Consider the following 17,343-nt stretch of genomic DNA (forward strand, 5'->3'; position numbering starts at 1 on the left):
AGCCAACAGAAAGGAGGCAGTATAATAAATGCCTGCAAATACTGCTAAGAATATTATTATTTTTTAATAATGCAATAGATTATTCTAATTTACGAATAAATTTGAAATATAATTTATACACATTTAAATTTAATCTTCAATTCGAACTCTAGTCTGATTAAGAACATTAATGAGATATATCTATAATCTATGAGTATGACGCAGAACCTGCGTCGTGATCAACTGCAATTTCTCGATTTACCTCCTCACAGATAGTCGTGGGACCGATCGTGTGGAACCGCTAAGATGGCGAATCCATCTTTTTGCAGAAGAGTATGACGCAGAAGAGGCAAGAGTTCAAATCCTAACGAAATCAGACAATATTCTCCTGCATCGTGATCAACTACAATTTCTCGATTTACCTCCTCACAAATAGACGTGGAACTGATCGTGTGGAGCCGCTAAGGTAGCGGATTCTATCTTTTACAGAATACTATGTGGCAAAGGAGCATTCAATAGAAGTCTCTGTCGCATGAATGTTTTAGATTCCTAGTAATGCAGTGTGGAAGAAGCCGTAGAATTGGTACTTCAATAGAAGGATGTCCCATTTCATCAGAAAAAAAAGAAATTTAAATTGTAAAAACTTATTTGATAAATATATAAAATTTATTTATTTTTTAATAAGACCAATTATTACAAATTTTTCAACTTATTTTCATTACTTGTGTTTTCTCAAATCAGTTCATTGAGCTACACAAATAAATTCATACATAATATTTATTTAACTTAACATAACCCTCCTCCTTTATTCCGACTTAGAACCAAGCCATGACGGAGTATTCACTGTCGATGAAATTAGATCATTAAGTAACAACAACAACCAAACTTTATATGGGATCAAATTAGATCATTAAGCAATAAAGATAAATCACTTAATCGACATTGTTTGTAAGTCAAGTAACGAAACCAAAATCAACAAACAAGAACATAAATTGATAGAGCATGATGAATGCCTTCTTATTTTCCTATTTTCCAAAGGAAAAAAATTGTTGCAATTGAAGCCTAGCAAATGGAAATCTCATGGAGGAGAGGTTGTGGGAATGTGATATCGAAATTCGAACAAAAAGTTTTAATATCAAGTTGATGTAGCACAAGGATATAACTATGAAGATTCAAGTGGTCTCTTTGTCCACAGGGATAAATGTTCTTCAAATATAATACAATGCATTCATATAAAAATACAATCTAGAGATGGATCAAGCAATTTTAAGTCATACCAAAAGCATAAAACAAGCATCAAAGGGAAGAAATGCTGAATAAAGTAGCAGAGATCAGCTGATAAATGCGTCGAGTCGACTGTTGCTTAGACGAGATAAACTAGAGATGAAAAAGAGGTAAACGAGCTACAGAAATAGGATTCAATCAGGTAAAACTCTAAAAGAGACTGGAAGTTTGCTAAGTTTCTTCACCTCTTTTGCCAGCACAGAATAGGAGGATGTTCCTCACTGGGATTTCTGAGTCTTCGATCTCGCAGGCCTAGAAGGCTTAATAACGTAACCGAGGAGGATAACTGCGACGGGGACAATGGTTCCCACGAAATATACACTCTGGTAGGATGCAAGAGTCTCCTTGAGGCTTAGAACCTACAGAACAAGGAAAATGTTGGATAAACATTTGCTACAGATGAAAGAAAACTCCAGGCATACAATTTCATGTTTCCCAAATGCAATAAAACTTAGACCAATGTTGATATTTTATTGGCACACACTCTTGATAATGAGATTTTACCAAAAGCGACCTAGTGTTCGTTTTTACCCCAAACCGGCTCAGCTTTTTTTTCCCCTTAAAGTACCCCTTAGATTTGTTATTTCCCTAAAAACCAAATCTGGTTAACAGCAAAAACTTATTTGCCTTGCAGTATGAAAATGGAGAGAAACTATTTGTGGGCATATGAAAGCTTGATATGTTCAATTAGCGGTATCTCAAAGCTCAAATTCAGGAGCACAAGTTGATATGTAAATCATCCTGAAGCCTGGAAAACTACCAGAAAATAGGCACAAGCTGATTTACACTATGAAAATACAAGCAAAATATTATTTAGGTCAGATAGAAGCGTTTTATATTTAACTAGAGGTATTTCAGAGTTCGAAATGGTGTCAGTGTGGTGATTTTGGCAACACAAGCTGATTTGTAAAACAATGGAATGCCACATAATGGCCACAAGCTGTGCAAATGGGCAAGAAAATATTTGGTTTTAGGGAAATAATAAATCTAGGATACTTTTGGAGGAAAAAAAAAAGCTCGATTGCTTTTTGGTTTAAAAACATACACTAGAACACCTTTTGGCCAAGTCTCATTGTTAAGGGTTTATTTAGGTAAAATGCTGTACGCCACCCACATTTGTTGTTCTCAATAATGGGGAAAAAAAGGGTCAACATCCATTGCTAGATTAAGCAAACATAATTCACTAGGGAAGGATACTCTACTGCAAGGGGAGCCTTGGCACAACGATAAAATTACTACCATGTGATCTTGTGATCACAAGTTCAAGTCGTAGAAATAGTCTCTTGCAATACAGTGTAAGATTGCATATAATAGATCCAATGTGGTCGGACCCTTCCTTGAGACCCCACATTGACAAGAGCTTCATGTACAAAACTGCCCTGTTTAAGGATACTCTATTGGCCAAGCATATTAAAGCTATAAACAGGACCAGATCGGATGAGCAGACACTATAATGGTTGTCAACCAAGAAATATTATTATGAACAAACATGAAAGAAGCTGTTCAACAACTAACCATGAAACCAATGCAGGAATAATTAAGGACAAGAAGAGTGTAGGCAAAGTTTGCAAGCGTGAACATCTTTCTCAGCAAAAAATTCTTTGCATTGACAGCTTGCTGCCATCTGTAGATCACTGTTTAATTCAAGGAAAGAGCAACATTAGAAAAAGATAACTTCAAGTAGTTAAATTTGTGGGCACGAGTATAATATGATAAGAGAGTAATAGATTTAGCTTTGGTAATTCTTTACCTCGTGAACCTGCAATCATCAATGCCGACTGAACGAAAAATATAATATAGCCCGGATATAATCCCTGAGTAGAATAGAGAGATATTATTAGTTATAAGAAAAAAATTTAACACATGATTGGTCTTCTTTTTGTGAATGTATTAACAGGAATGTTTGTGTTTATCCTGAAATAACAATTTTTGGATTTTGTTGGAATCAAAGGACTACCTTTAAGTGATCCATGATGTACATAGATATGACGATTAACTGCATATATGAACTACTATCCATCTCATTGGTTATTGGAAGTAAACTTGCACAAAGAATATACTTAAATCTGCATATCTTAAATATATTACATTGGTCCAAGGAAACTCTCTCTGTGAAAAATACTAAGCTAGAAATCAAATCAGGTTTTAATAAAGTTGCAGCAGGAAAGACAATACGGTATCGTTAAGTTGAGCAGAATCTTAAGAACAAATTTCATCAGTGGCTTACATGCCAAACAGCGCTAACTGTCTGTGTAGCCAGCAACTGAAAGAATCCAGGTTTCCTCCCTTTCTGAACTAGCCTTTCATACACATCTGCAACAACATAGCTTCTCAGATTGCATGCTTCACACAAATATCATTATTACCAAAGAAGATTTGATCATTATAAACTAGAAGTTTAAAAAAACTTAAGGTCGATAAAAAGAAAGAGTATCGTAACAAATTATAGAGTTGCAGATACTGAATGTTTCAAATCTGTCTTGGTTACAACCTATGTAAATGGAGTGGAGCTTGATTAACAGGCACATCTTTCCTTATGCAAATGGCGTGGAACTTGATTAGCTAGTCTTGTATATTTTAGCAGGATTATCCTTATGGAAAATTATACACTGGGATTTTCTAAGTCATGGAGCATTCTCTAAAATGATTACTGTTCTTTGGTTCATCCTCTAATCGAAAAACTAGTCATTTGCTTTTCAATTGTGAAATTGAAATATATGAATGGAAGCAACTTCTTCAAGCACACTGTCAACCATTTTCACAGCAAAGGAAAGCTATGTCTTTTGGATTATAGGATCTTCCTAGCAAGAATGATTGATGGAATCACATGGGTTTGTTTCCAGTTGTCTGGAAGCCAATTTGGCATCAACTCAACAATAGGATTCTTCATAATGATTGTACCATTGCTACAGCCTGTTTTCTCTGCATTGTAATGTGGGTTCTAGATGTAATGTCCTAATGTCTAGCAATAGTGTAACACTGCTTGAATGGATATGTAATCCAATCCCTCCAATCCTAGAAAACCTTTTATCTTATCCAGGCTAGTAACAGTTAAATTGAGCATTTTTGGCATTATGCAATGGCAATACATACACATTTGTCTATAACTAACCATCTAATTAAGACAGGAAAGTGTAAATCCAATGACCATAATAATCTCAAGGAGTTTCACATACGACAATGATTCTCTGGGCTTGACCATATGACACTACTGGATCAAATGTTTCACGACACTTGTTCATATGAGACTAACGGATGTAGTATATCCTAGCTTCAACAATAACAATTGTTAAAGCTCCTCAATCTCAACTATACTTGTGTACTTCAACAGTAACCTCATTAAAAAGTGTGCAGCGAAACAAATATATATGGTTTCATATGTGTTAACACAGGGAATGAACAATATCATGGATGTTTTTCATATTAACAACGATTATCCAGAGGCATTTAGGAGATAATATTCAGAACAAATTTTACAAGATGCCCCAATGAATAAGGTAGGCTATGAATATGGAAATGCATGGCAAATTCTATGCTTTTGAATATTTCAATAAACAAAAAGTATTGAATTCCATAAGAAACCAAAGTCTACAAACTTACAGTGACGTAGCCAAGTGCTGACTTGTATGTTCCATACTAGTGGCAATTGAACTGCACTTGTTGCAAACTCAACACCAAGAACATCAACATTTTTAGCACGATCCCAGAGTGGTCTAGGTGGAGAGGAATCTGACCATCCACTAAAACCCAAACCAGATATGATAATTGCTGCCTCTGAAATTGACCAGATAAAGTAGTACTTCCACCGGGCAGTAAAACCAGACATGTATTGGTAGAACAACCTTTGCCAGAAACCCCAGTCCTGATAAATGGGTTCATTGAACCGAGAAAGAGGAAACTTTGGTACCAATAGCAAGTATAAACCCATACAAATTGCAGCTTGCAGTAAAGCACGCAAGGTCGCACCAAGAGGTGATGGCAATCGGTTGTCATGGGAAGGAGCCCAGATCTTGCAAAAGTTCAAATATCATCGACTGGAAAACATAATCTAACAAAGGTACATTTTATCTCTGTCAGAATATATGAAGGAAAATGAAATATGTCCTCACCCCTATGCATTCTGTCCATGCAAGATAATCCTTCATTTCAAATACAGGCCCTGCAAAGTGGCTTCCACAGCAGAGACAATAACCAATATATTCAACCAAGGAAGGGCAACGTATTAGTCGGTATTTTTTTTGAGCCTCACTAACGCGTTCTTCCTTAAGTAGCCCATCACTATAATTCATTGCACATGAAATGACTTTAAGAGTTAGCACCATTAGAGCTCCTACAATGGAGAGTAGAGGTGTGTGATAAAGAAAAATAGATGATAAACACAATACTTTTCGTCAAAATCTATATAACAGACAAAACGTTAATACTCCAGAAAATATTAACAAAAAGATGACTAAGAACTTGATAATCATGATATTTTAATTCCATAGCTCGATTAGAATAGAATATAATAGAGAAGAAGAAACAAAAGGCAAAGCATGTGCCAAGTATCACAAAGTTCAGCAGGTTGTTAAAGATGGTACTGGAATTTCTTCCTAGATCTGTCATAGATAACAGTGTCCTTACCAGTATCAACAGTAGACAAGGTGGATTACAACACATAAAGGTTCAAGAGAAGGTTGAGAAGGAAGAGCTATAGGGGTAGCTACATTCAGACTTGGAAATTTTGGGTTATTCTTTGGCCATTCTCCATCTCTCGCCGTATTTTTTCTTTCTTTTTTCTATTTTATTTTATCCTAAATCCTAACTATGCCTAATACATAACAGTGTCATTTCCTTTTTTACTGTAAAAAGCTAAGTTGGTATATATGAATGTAAACACTAATTTGGTTTTTGAGTATCCCAGAATTTTTCTCTTAAAAAGATAAGAAGCGTGAACCTTGGTGATTCCTCTACCTGAAAAACTATGTCACTTCACATTTTCAATTAGTCATATAGTTATAGATACTAACAAATGTTATTTTTAGCTAGGAAATGTTACACCATTTACTCCAAAGGAAAATAAGAAGAAGGTAAAAAGAGCCCATCATCATAGTTTCCCGGCAATTACTGCTGCATGTGCTGTGAACTTTCTATATTGCAAGAAGGGATAACCAAACTTCAAAGTACACTTCCAGAGCAACAAAGCTTTTGATCAGTATTACAATTTTCAAGTGGATTAGCTTCTAATAGGTTAAATTTGCTTGCATTTATCATTGATAATCCCTGGACGTTGAAAAAAAAAAGCATAAACAAAGATATATGTCTGTTTCCTGTTTTTCATGAGAAAATAAGATTGGATGCATCTATCAATTCTCATCCGTACAAGAAAGGAGGTGCAGAATTGAGAGCATTTATTAGCATTCATGTTGGCATCTTATTTTAGGAAAACAACAATGTCAAAATAAAGTAAGCTCACAGTCCAAGGCACTGCCAGACTGACTGCAATAAGCTTCTTGTCTGCTATTGCATATAACATTTCGTTCATAGCTGAAAAGTTCCACATATATGGGTCTTATCTATCTCAAAAAAGAGACTATATTCACTCGAGGAAATTTCCCAATAAATGTTAGCCAAAGATGACCACACTCCTTAATGTTTAGAAAAATGAAGTTTTCAATTTGGATTTCCCTATAGCGTAAAGAGTAAAGAGTACTTATATAACATATGATTGATAAATGAAGCGTCAAACTAAAATCAAATGAGTAACTACCAGTTGCATCAATCCCTCCTTCCTTCCACGCATCGCCACTCATATAATATACATGGCTGCATGGAAATTGAGAAATAAATTAGCTAAAAAATCGAAAATTAATAATTCAGATCGTATTTCAATCTGGTGCCAAGACAAACACACAAAATAGTTTTCCCCCCTTTCTAGAAGATTGGTCAGAGGAGACTTTTCGTGAAATCAAATCTCAAACTCCCAATCATCCAAATTTCTATCAGTAATAACAAACAACAACAAAAAAACAGATCCAAAACCAAAATTGAGCACAGATCGAGAATAAATCGGCTTGAAAACCAACCATCCGATGAGGTAACCGAAGCCGGCGAAGAAGGTGATGACGCCGGCGTAGCGTCGGAAGAGAAGCATGGAGGAGTACCCCATAGCCATGGGGATGAGGAAGTGGAGATTGGAGGAGGCGCCGAACGAGAGGTAGGAGAGGACCGCCCCGGAGAATGCCGCGTAGAGGTGGCGCGGGAGCACCCCGGGAACCAGCCGCCATAAGAGGCTCACCGGAATGGTAGCCACGAAGCAAATAAGGAACCGGAGGACCGGGATGGATACCCCAATTGCCGCCGCCATGGTCGCCATCTCCACCGCCATGGTCGCCGGCCGACGAAGGAGAAGCAGAGGAACGGGAAGGGTTTCGTGGGCTTGACGAGACAGGCGAGTCACGCGAATCGTCGCAGCTTATCTACTAATCCTCTTTAGCAATAATGTTAAAACACCTCTAAAATTTTGGCAATTCTTAAAACTACCCTTTAATATTTTATTAATATTAAAATATTTTTTAAACATTTTAATATTATTATAATTTCTACTCTAATATATAATAAAATTATTTTAATATGATCAAATTTATTTTAAAATATTTATAATATTATTATTATTTTAAAGTGAAGCATTTTTAATCGAATAAAAGTTATTTTAATCGAATTTAAAATTTTTTGATCTTATATTAATATAAAAATACTTTATGTATAATAATTTTAATCAAATTAAATTTTAAAAAAATATTTAGTTCGTTAACTTTCACACGTTGTGTAGTTAGCTCGTATTTATTACATAATGTTAGAATAATAAATGATAATAAATTTTTTGCCCTTTTTATTGTATATTAAATTATATCTCTATGGACATTTTAATTATATTTTATCAACGAAATAAAAACTAACAAACATTATTAAAACCTTCATAAGTATTTTGACGCATACGTTAAAAAGTTAGATCACGTATTCGAATATATCGAAAACAACTTCTTATAATTTTAATTAAATTAAATTTTAAAAAATATTTAATCAATTAATTTCATGATGAAAAATATATTAATACACAGTGTTATTTTGATATTTTTCAAAAGATATTGGCACAGTCAAACCGATCAACTCATAATGAGGTGGATCAATCCATAAAAAAATCTATCATATAGCAAGATGGAATGAGCTGATCCACTAACTTAGTAGGTTAAAAAATCTCCAACCTAATCCAACTGAAAGTGGATTGCAGATTATACGGTTCAATATACAGAGCTTCTTAAAAAATTAAAAAAATATATTAAAAATTTTTAAATTTGGATTACAATTTAAACAAGTCAAATTAAAAATTTTAAATTTAAATTGTAATTTAAATAAATCAAGACCACTAGTTATTGAATTTTCTATTTTAATTTTAAATAAAAAAATTTTTTCTAACTACGCGGACTCAATCCCAATTCGCCACAGGCAATCCACATAGCCCGTGGGTCTAGGCGGATCAACCTATCTTAATTTATTTTAAAATAAATTGATAAAAAATTGTAATTTGAACCCTCAAATTGACAGCTTAGTAATAAGAGATAAGGATGACATTTGATATTTTTATTTATGACGCTAAAGTATCATGTCAATATTTATATGTATTTTTCAAATTTATCTAGTAATAATTATCATCTTTAAAATTAATTAAATTAGAAAAATTAAATATTTGAATTAATAAAAAAATTAAAAATCATTAAAAAATCATAAATGATAATAAATTTTTTGTCCTTGTCATAAATGATATTATTAAAACCTTAAAAGTATTTTGACAAATACGTTAAAAAGTCGATGTATTTGCATAGTTTTTCAAAAGTCAATTCTTATTTTCCATCGAATTTATTTAAAAATTGAATAACTAAATTATTGCTGCCCCTAGTGGAATATTCCCTGTTAACGTGCGTACCCAACTACCTGGACCACGTTATAACTGGCGATGAATTCGAAGTTTCTGCTCTCATTTACACCCCTGCGTCTTTATTAGAACTTGTAGTTGTTATGAGTTATGCAGGCACCTACTATAATGTATTAAAGTAAATCAACCCGGGACAATGGTGCAACGGTAAGATATCCGAATTATAACAATTTAGTCGGGGCAATGGTGCAATGGTAGGACATTCGGATTGGGACCTGTGGTTCGATCCTCAGCTACGGCGTATTTGTAGGAATTTTTCTTCAAATGGGGAACGCAATCAAAAGATGCTGGGCATTTGGATTAGCTCTGCGCTTCCCGATTTACCCTGATGGTCAGTGGGAAACTTCCGTGGGATCGGACCGGCCACCCACCCCCAGAAATGTGACTATTGGGATTATCATTTTTTTAAGTAAATCAATTTAATTTAAATTTAAAGTAAATCAATTTAATTTATTAAGGGTAAAAATAAAAAAAAATACTCTTTAATTTTTATCATCCCATCGCATGATCACTCCTATTTTTTTTCCAGGCCATTGAAAAATGACACAGTTTTTATAATTATTAATATTATTGAACAAGATAATTTCATGTTATAGTAACTGTTTCGGTTAATATATCGTGGATTGTGATTATAATGCTGATTTAAGGTTTAGATTTCAGTAAGTCACTCCGACGTTAAAGTTATGATTCAGCATGAGGAAGAAATTTTATGACTTGAGGAAATTAGGATAGATATGTGCACGTACCTGTATCCATGGGTATAGGTTTCTTTTTTTATAGTAGTTCTCCGAAATATTAATATCTGTTTAGGAAATATTATAAGATATTCGTTCCAGTTTCTTAGGAAGATTCCGAAATATTTATTTAAGAAATATTTTGAGATATTTTTCTTATTTTTTGGGTGAATCGGTTTTAAGATTTCTTAATATTAAAAATGAACCGGTCTTATGACTTTATCCTTGATGAAGTATCATCATCCGAGTGTATCAGTAACTATAAAATTGTAATTGTTATAAAATTACAATTTTATAATAGGTACAATACTATCATGTTCGTACAAATGCCTTTCGCCAGTTTTATTCCTTTCGTCAGTTTTATTTGCCCCTAGAGCATAGTTGAATTGGTTATGACGGAGCAAAATTGTTGAAGTGGCAAAGATTGAATCTCGACGAAACTGAGGTAATGTCCTCCTCCGTCGTGGCCAACTATAGTTTTTTAATTTATTTTCTTACAAATGATCGTAGGGATGATCGTATAGGGTCATTGGGATGACAGATTTTACTTTTTTACTAAAATATTTATACAAATGCACAATCAATTCAGAATTTAATACACAGGAGATAATAATATAAAAGAAAATATAGTTGTACAAAAGTAGTTAGTAGAGTTGGACAAGGAGAAAAAAAAATCGTCATCTAATAATAAAAGCTCCTTTCATTTTTATCCAATTGTTAAATATCAAATATTATCATATTAAAATAATTTTTATCTTTTAAATTTAATTAAAATTATTTTAAAATGGTTACTACAACGATTTTCTAGCAAATCGTTTATGTATAGAATAATTTTAAGAATATTTTTAATTAATATATTTTTATCTAAAAATTAAAAAAGGAAAATCCAAATAATCCGGCGTATGCGTACTTACTGCTGTAACAATACCACCTGATAAGGCGGCTTCATTATTTGACACGTGTTCTGGGTCCCATGCGTCCTATCCAGTAGAGTAAAAGCGACGGCAGAACGAGGAACACGTGATCTACACCGTGGCATCGGGTCAGTTCGGGTACCTCTACATTGTTTCGCTATTGAATGGTCGGGTCCCACCGTCGGCAGTTCCGTTACCTCGTCGGCAAAAATAAATAAAATCTTCGCAAATTTAATTAAAATTACTATAAAAATAATAATCTCTTTTTAAAAATAATTATAATGTAAAATAAAATTATCTTAATTTAATCATAAAATTATTAATTCTTAAAAATCATTTCGTGTAAAATTTAAAGTCAAACTACTGTATATTTTAATAACTTAGGTTAAAATTGCGACACGTTGATATAAAAACACATTTTTAATATGAATGCCACGTGGCATGTCTAATTTTTAAATATATTTCCATAATACTCAAAGAACTAGGGATATGCAAAATCAATATTAATATTCAAATTCAAGTTTTGAAAAAAAATATTCAAATTTGATTGATTTTTTATTTTTATATTTCTTATATTAAAAATTAAAGAAAAGGAGAGGGATCATCGGTGTTATCGCCCTTGACTCCATCTACCTGTGGAACGAAGTCTGAATATTTAAATTATATATATATATATAAAATTAAATAATAATATTATAGAAGTTCTAGTTAGGTGGACAACGCACAATCAACTTCAAAGTCATCAATGTTTAATGGTTCGATAGTGATCTTCAACTAAACAATATTCACACACAATTGATGCTACGAAAACCTAAATTAATTTTGATAACTTTTGTAAAAAAAAAAAAAAGATAAATCCCAGTTAACCTCATTGACTATCTCTGGAAGTGACCGATCCGGTTATTAGGTTAATGAAAGTTTCCCATCAGCCACCAAGATAAATCGGGAAATACACGCAGCGGCCAGCCCAGACGCCCAGTATCTTTTGATCGCGTTTCTCGTTTGGAGGAAAAGTCTACAAATACATCGTATCTGAGGATTAAATCATAAGTACCTAAGTGACAATCTATGTATCCTAACGCAGATAACTTTTGCAACAGATGCAAGAGGTACAAGAGTATGGATGACATGTGGCATGACCGACGGTCGTTAATATAGGCCTTGATTAGACGGAGCTCAAGTTAGGTTGATTTAACTCATGACGAGCTCGAACCGAGTCAGACCAGTTCTGTCGAATTTGTCTCATGGTGGGACTTCATCTAAGTCGGTCTGATTCACAAAGAACTCAGTGTAGATGAAGCTGGTTCACCCAAGTTCAATATGATCGAGTCTGTAACAAGTGTCTCTGAGTCATCTACTAAATAAGCCCAAGGAAAATCAAGAGTAGACAAAACGGAGTAGTTACAACTAGACCCGACCATGGTTCAGAACTGACGGTTCGATGGTTCAGAACTGCCGGTTCGACGGTTCAGAACCGCCGGTTCGACGGTTCAGAACCGCCGATTCGACGGTTCAGAACCGCCGATTCGACGGTTCATGGCAGGTCGACCCTTAACCTTAACCGCCCAAGACGGTTATGGTTCATGGTTCGGAACCGCCGGTTCACGGTTCGCGACGGTTCAAGATTATTATATTAAAAAATTTAAAATTTAAAATTTATATAAAAGAAATATTGAAAAAAGAGAGAAAAGTTGATATAGTTTAATGGTGTGTATTCCTTTCTCTGCTTCGATCCTCACTAACGACATGTAAATATAATTTTGAAATAAATATATAAATAAATTTATTGAATAAGTTTAATAAAAATGTTGTAGTATAGTGGTCTCTGTATCCATTTCTCATGCGGAACTCTTGGGTTTGATCCCCACCAATCGCGTACTATAATATATTTGAAATAATTATATTATATATAATATCGTATTGAAATTATGTATAAAAGTCATTGGGGTACAGTAGTGAGTGACTACGTCTTTGATCGGTGAGAATTACGTGTTCGTTCTCCATCAACGGGGTCTTAAAATTGACTTGAATTAAATAAATATAAATATAGTATATATATAATTATATTAATTTTATAAACAAAAAGCATTGTAGAACAGTGGTGAGTATATGCGCTTGTGTCCCGGGATCTCCAGCAACGACGTATTAAATTATAATTTAATTAAATAAAAATAAATATATTTTATATAAAAATGTATTGATAATATATACAAATGTATTAAAGTTAAAAAAAATCATAAAATTAAAAAAAAAAACCCAAACTGGCTGTTACTGTTGGAACCGGCGGTCCGCCGGTTCCAATGGGCTTGAACTGTAACCGGCCCGGCATCTAAGAGGCATCGATTAAAATTAATTCAAACTAAATTAATCATAATAAAATAAATCAAAATTTTTTAAATTAATTGAACCAATTAAATTTTTAAATAAAAAATAAATAAACACAACTGATAAGATATCAATTAATCTAATTAAAAATTAAATCAATCAATTTTTTAAATATTATGAAAAATTTATCAATTAAGATATGATAGATTCACTTAATTAAAATTTTATTAATTATTCTTTTATTTTAATTTATTCAATTTAATTTGAATAAAAAAATTTTAAAATCAAAATTGAATTAAATTAATTAATATAACTAATTTTTTAAAAAAATAAAAATAAAATTTTAAAATAATTAAAAATTTAAATTTATTCCGTTTAATCGAATTTTTATTCATCCCTAATAGTATAAATCAGAAAAAAATATACATAAAAAATTTAACTTCCCTATTTTTTCATCTCTTTATTTTTTTTATCTTGTTTTTCTTCCCGACCGACTTGAGCATCAGAAAGGTCATGCCAAGATACACCTTAACCTCTCTTTTAACCTCCTATTAATCTCCTTCAGAGAATTTGACTCGTCAAAAGTCGATCTGCCAAAAATTGACCCGCCAAAAGCTGACTCATTAGAAGCTAACTTGAGAAAAGAAAAAACAGATCCGACAAGAGTTAACTCATCCCTAGATCTCAGACTAGATGAGTACTCTAATAACTCAAGCATCTAGCTTCATACCTTCATGTGGCAAGTCCCTAGTCACGAAGGGATTCGAGAGTTTGAGCGGGTGCTCTAGAACTATACTCCCAAGTTCACCTTCGCCATCGCAAAATCTTAGTCGAGAGGTCAACATCATCATCCTCCTCCGGAGGTTAATCCCTCGCCACAAAGATGACTCACTGTGTAGTTGTTGCTGAATACAAATGAAGAAGTAGCATTGCCATCAAAACCACTGATAAAGTGAAGAAAGCATTAGTTATACGACTGATGAAGGCACAGAGTGACAGCTTGTGGAACAAACACTCGAAAAAAGGGTTCTTTAAAGCTAGCAAGATCAGTATGCCCACGTAGATATCCAACTACTTGTGTATAATCGATCATATTATTGTTCCGGTTGAGATCGTCTCCCGAATGAGTCACCAACCACCTGACTTGTAGGTTGACAGCCAAGTAGTACCAACGTGCAACAAAGGATAAGGATGATGAACTTTGACGCGCCCCCAAACTTTGCACAGCAAGAGAAAGAAGACGGTAAGAATGGAGGCTAGAGGTGTCCTGGCTCAGTGGCTCTGACGTTCAAGTCAGCTCCTTAACTAGAAAAGGAGAAGAAAAATATGGGGAGAATGAGCGTTTGTGAGTCTCTGTGTGCATACTTGTATTCGTTTGAAGAGGGAAAGATTTATAGACGTATATCTTATCTCAATTAAGGAGATTATTTCTGAGTGGAGATTTTATCAGAAGAGATGTCTCATCTGAGTAAGGAGAATATCCTATCGCTGCTGCAGTAATGAAAATTTTATCACCCATACCAATATGATATCAGATTGTGCTATCATGCTACATTAATGGGGTGATAAGTTACCGTATGATTGCATGCGTCTTTCTGGCGACAACCTGTCCAACTAAATAAGGGACTGAACAAAATGGAGTCGATTGAGAGTGGCATATGACACTAAGGGGGTGGAGCATGAGCGATAGAGAGAGCTCGAGCCTCAAGGCCAAGACAGAGTATGATACAATCGAGAGGAGACTCGGTGGAGTAGCTTGAACGCGGAGCTCGAAGGCGGATATCGAACTGGAGTTAAGCTTTCAGAGAGGTCGGACATGAGATCCCAAGCTGAACCGAATGCCGAATCGGATATAGAATCCCGACCTAAGCCGAATACTGAGTCGGAGTTCCTGAGTAAGAGACATGAGACCAAGCCATCCAGTCCTGGAGTCATGTCTCTTGTCTGACGTGTCGTCGAATCGGACCTACACCATTTCAACTGAAACTAATGTGTCTTTCAGTTAGAGCATCAGTAAACAAGCAAAACATGGTTCTGTAGTGGTTCTTTAGAGTACTACGCGCGACATGCCTCCATTACTTAGTCTCTGGAACAAGAGGTGGACATGGATAACTGGCAAAACGAAAAACCAAACCTATCGATACCAGAAAATAAGAACAGCCTATCAGTTTAGTACACAAATTATCAGTTTTGATTTTGTTTCAGTTTGATCCTGTCCAAACTGAAAATTTTTTGTTTGGTTTCGAATAACTGACCAAGTGAATGAAGAGCTAAGTAACACGACATAAGTTGTCATTGATATATGGAACATTTCGCAAAAATATAATGTTTTGCAAATGCAGCCTATAGAAATCATCAAAGGACACACGAAAGCTTTATACCCGTTATGGTCGTAAAGAGTGGGGTCGAACTTAGTCAAGTCCGAGAGTAGTTTATCGGACCCGATACAGCTTGACTCACGGAGCCCAAATCGAACCGAATTACCCAGAATGTGGACCTCCCCGAGTCGAGTTGTGTGGGCCGAGTCGGGGGAGTCGGGTCGGTATCTGAGGGAAGCCCTCCGCAGCGCGAGTCCGAATCCTCTCGCATGGGTTCCCCTCAACTCTCGAATCGACCAAGCCGACTCGAATCCTCAACGCGGAATCACCCTATTGAACCAAATCAAGTCGGCAGGGAGACGGATCTCCCGAACCGATTCGGCTCTATGTCAACTTTCTCGCCAATGTCCGATTCAGGTCCTCGACTCGGGATCATCCGCCCGAGCCGAATCAACTCCCTTCGACTCTTCTTGTCTTGACCCTGGGACCACTCCACCATCATACGGTTATGAATGCCCCCTTGCTACCTCTGCAACTAATCATGGTAATGCTCTGACAGATGTACGTGATAAGACCCTTCAGATACAAGTTAATGATGGGATATATACTCTGAATGTATCATGCCTTCTGACAAGTTCATACCGGTGAGAGGACACCAATCATACTCATGAGGTGACATGACTCCCCAGACTTATATATAAGGTTGGTTCTGTATTGGAGGAAGGTATGCAATCTCACAATTCTCGCTGTTCATCCTAGCTTTCTTCTTCCTCCTTCACGAACTAACTTAGACATCGGAGTGGTCATGTCAGGGCAACCCCTGGCCTTCCTTCTCACGATTGTTGTGAGCGCAGGTCCTAGAAGCTCCGCGATCCCTTTCTCGTCTGAGCTCGTCTAAGCGAGGTGCTGAGAAGAGTCGGCGCATCCAGAAGCGGATCTCAACAGGAACAATACCAATTCCAACTCTTCATACAGTTGAAATGATCTTTTAAAAACACATGGACGAACGAAGAGAAAGCGAGATATACAAAAAAAAAACCACAGAATAAATAACTCAGGCTGTATTGGTATTAAACTTTACAAATGAAATCCATGATGAAAACTCCGATAATATTTCGAGTTGAAGTACAATTGTATCCAGTTCGCCCCCGCGGGCTTGCTCACATGGCTAGCGCAGGGCAGTTTGCTACCATGAGGCATTGGGTTCGATTCCTGCGTGAATTAAAAAGCCCTCCCTTGCGCTAGCCATGATGAGAAAAAGGTCAAAATGAAGTACTCCCTCACACTTGTGGGGCCGGGACCATAAGGTGGCGGTTCCACCTTTTTGCTACCAAGAAGAGTATATTAACTTTGTGGATATCCTAAAGTAAAAGAAAGACTTAAGCCGAGTTTACTTCGAATTAGAAAGGGAAGGAAAGAAATCATCTAAGCAAACTAGCAGAATGGAAAAGAGTGAAAACAAAATAATAAATTTCTTTTCTTACATTGCCATCCTGCTTTCTCTCCTCCAAGTAAACGCAACCTTTACGCTCTGTTTGGGAAGAGGTTAGGGAAGGAGAGGGAAGGATAAATGAAGGAAAGGAGAATTTTAAACTTGTTTGGGATAGAGTGAGTTAAAGAGGAAAAGGGAAGAAAAAGATAAACTTCACCCTTGCATGCTCATAAATTATTATAATTTCTTACACTCTGATTTATAATGTAAGGAAGCGAAAGGACCAAAAAAATATTTTATTCTAATTTTATCCCTATTTTAAAATATTAATTCCTAAATTAACTCATTTGTTTAGGTATCTCATTTTTGCACCGTCGCTCCTCAC

General features: G+C 35.2%; 1 protein-coding gene across 3 annotated transcripts; it reads right to left on the minus strand.

The window, feature by feature from the left end:
- Positions 1 to 662: 662 nt before the first annotated feature.
- LOC141847996 (lysophospholipid acyltransferase 1-like) lies at positions 663 to 7,674 on the minus strand. 3 transcript variants are annotated; one of them, XM_074736108.1, is made up of 9 exons: positions 7,329 to 7,674; positions 7,013 to 7,068; positions 5,373 to 5,593; positions 4,864 to 5,272; positions 3,491 to 3,576; positions 3,014 to 3,077; positions 2,779 to 2,897; positions 1,449 to 1,622; positions 663 to 822 (listed from the first exon to the last, which is right to left on the minus strand). In XM_074736108.1, the coding sequence occupies exons 1-8, from the start codon at positions 7,628 to 7,630 to the stop codon at positions 1,482 to 1,484; spliced, it is 1,398 nt and encodes a 465-aa protein (XP_074592209.1). In that variant the 5' UTR covers positions 7,631 to 7,674; the 3' UTR covers positions 663 to 822; positions 1,449 to 1,481. The 3 variants fall into 3 exon arrangements, with proteins under 3 accessions (XP_074592209.1, XP_074592210.1, XP_074592208.1); XM_074736109.1 differs by lacking the exon at positions 663 to 822 and adding an exon at positions 1,182 to 1,382; XM_074736107.1 differs by lacking the exon at positions 663 to 822 and having other exon boundaries at positions 1,182 to 1,622.
- Positions 7,675 to 17,343: the final 9,669 nt, after the last annotated feature.

Source organism: Curcuma longa, chromosome 16, assembly GCF_044706935.1.
Source record: "Curcuma longa cultivar G26 ecotype Majalengka, Jawa Barat chromosome 16, ITB_CL_G26_1.1, whole genome shotgun sequence".
Taxonomy (NCBI): domain Eukaryota; kingdom Viridiplantae; phylum Streptophyta; class Magnoliopsida; order Zingiberales; family Zingiberaceae; genus Curcuma; species Curcuma longa.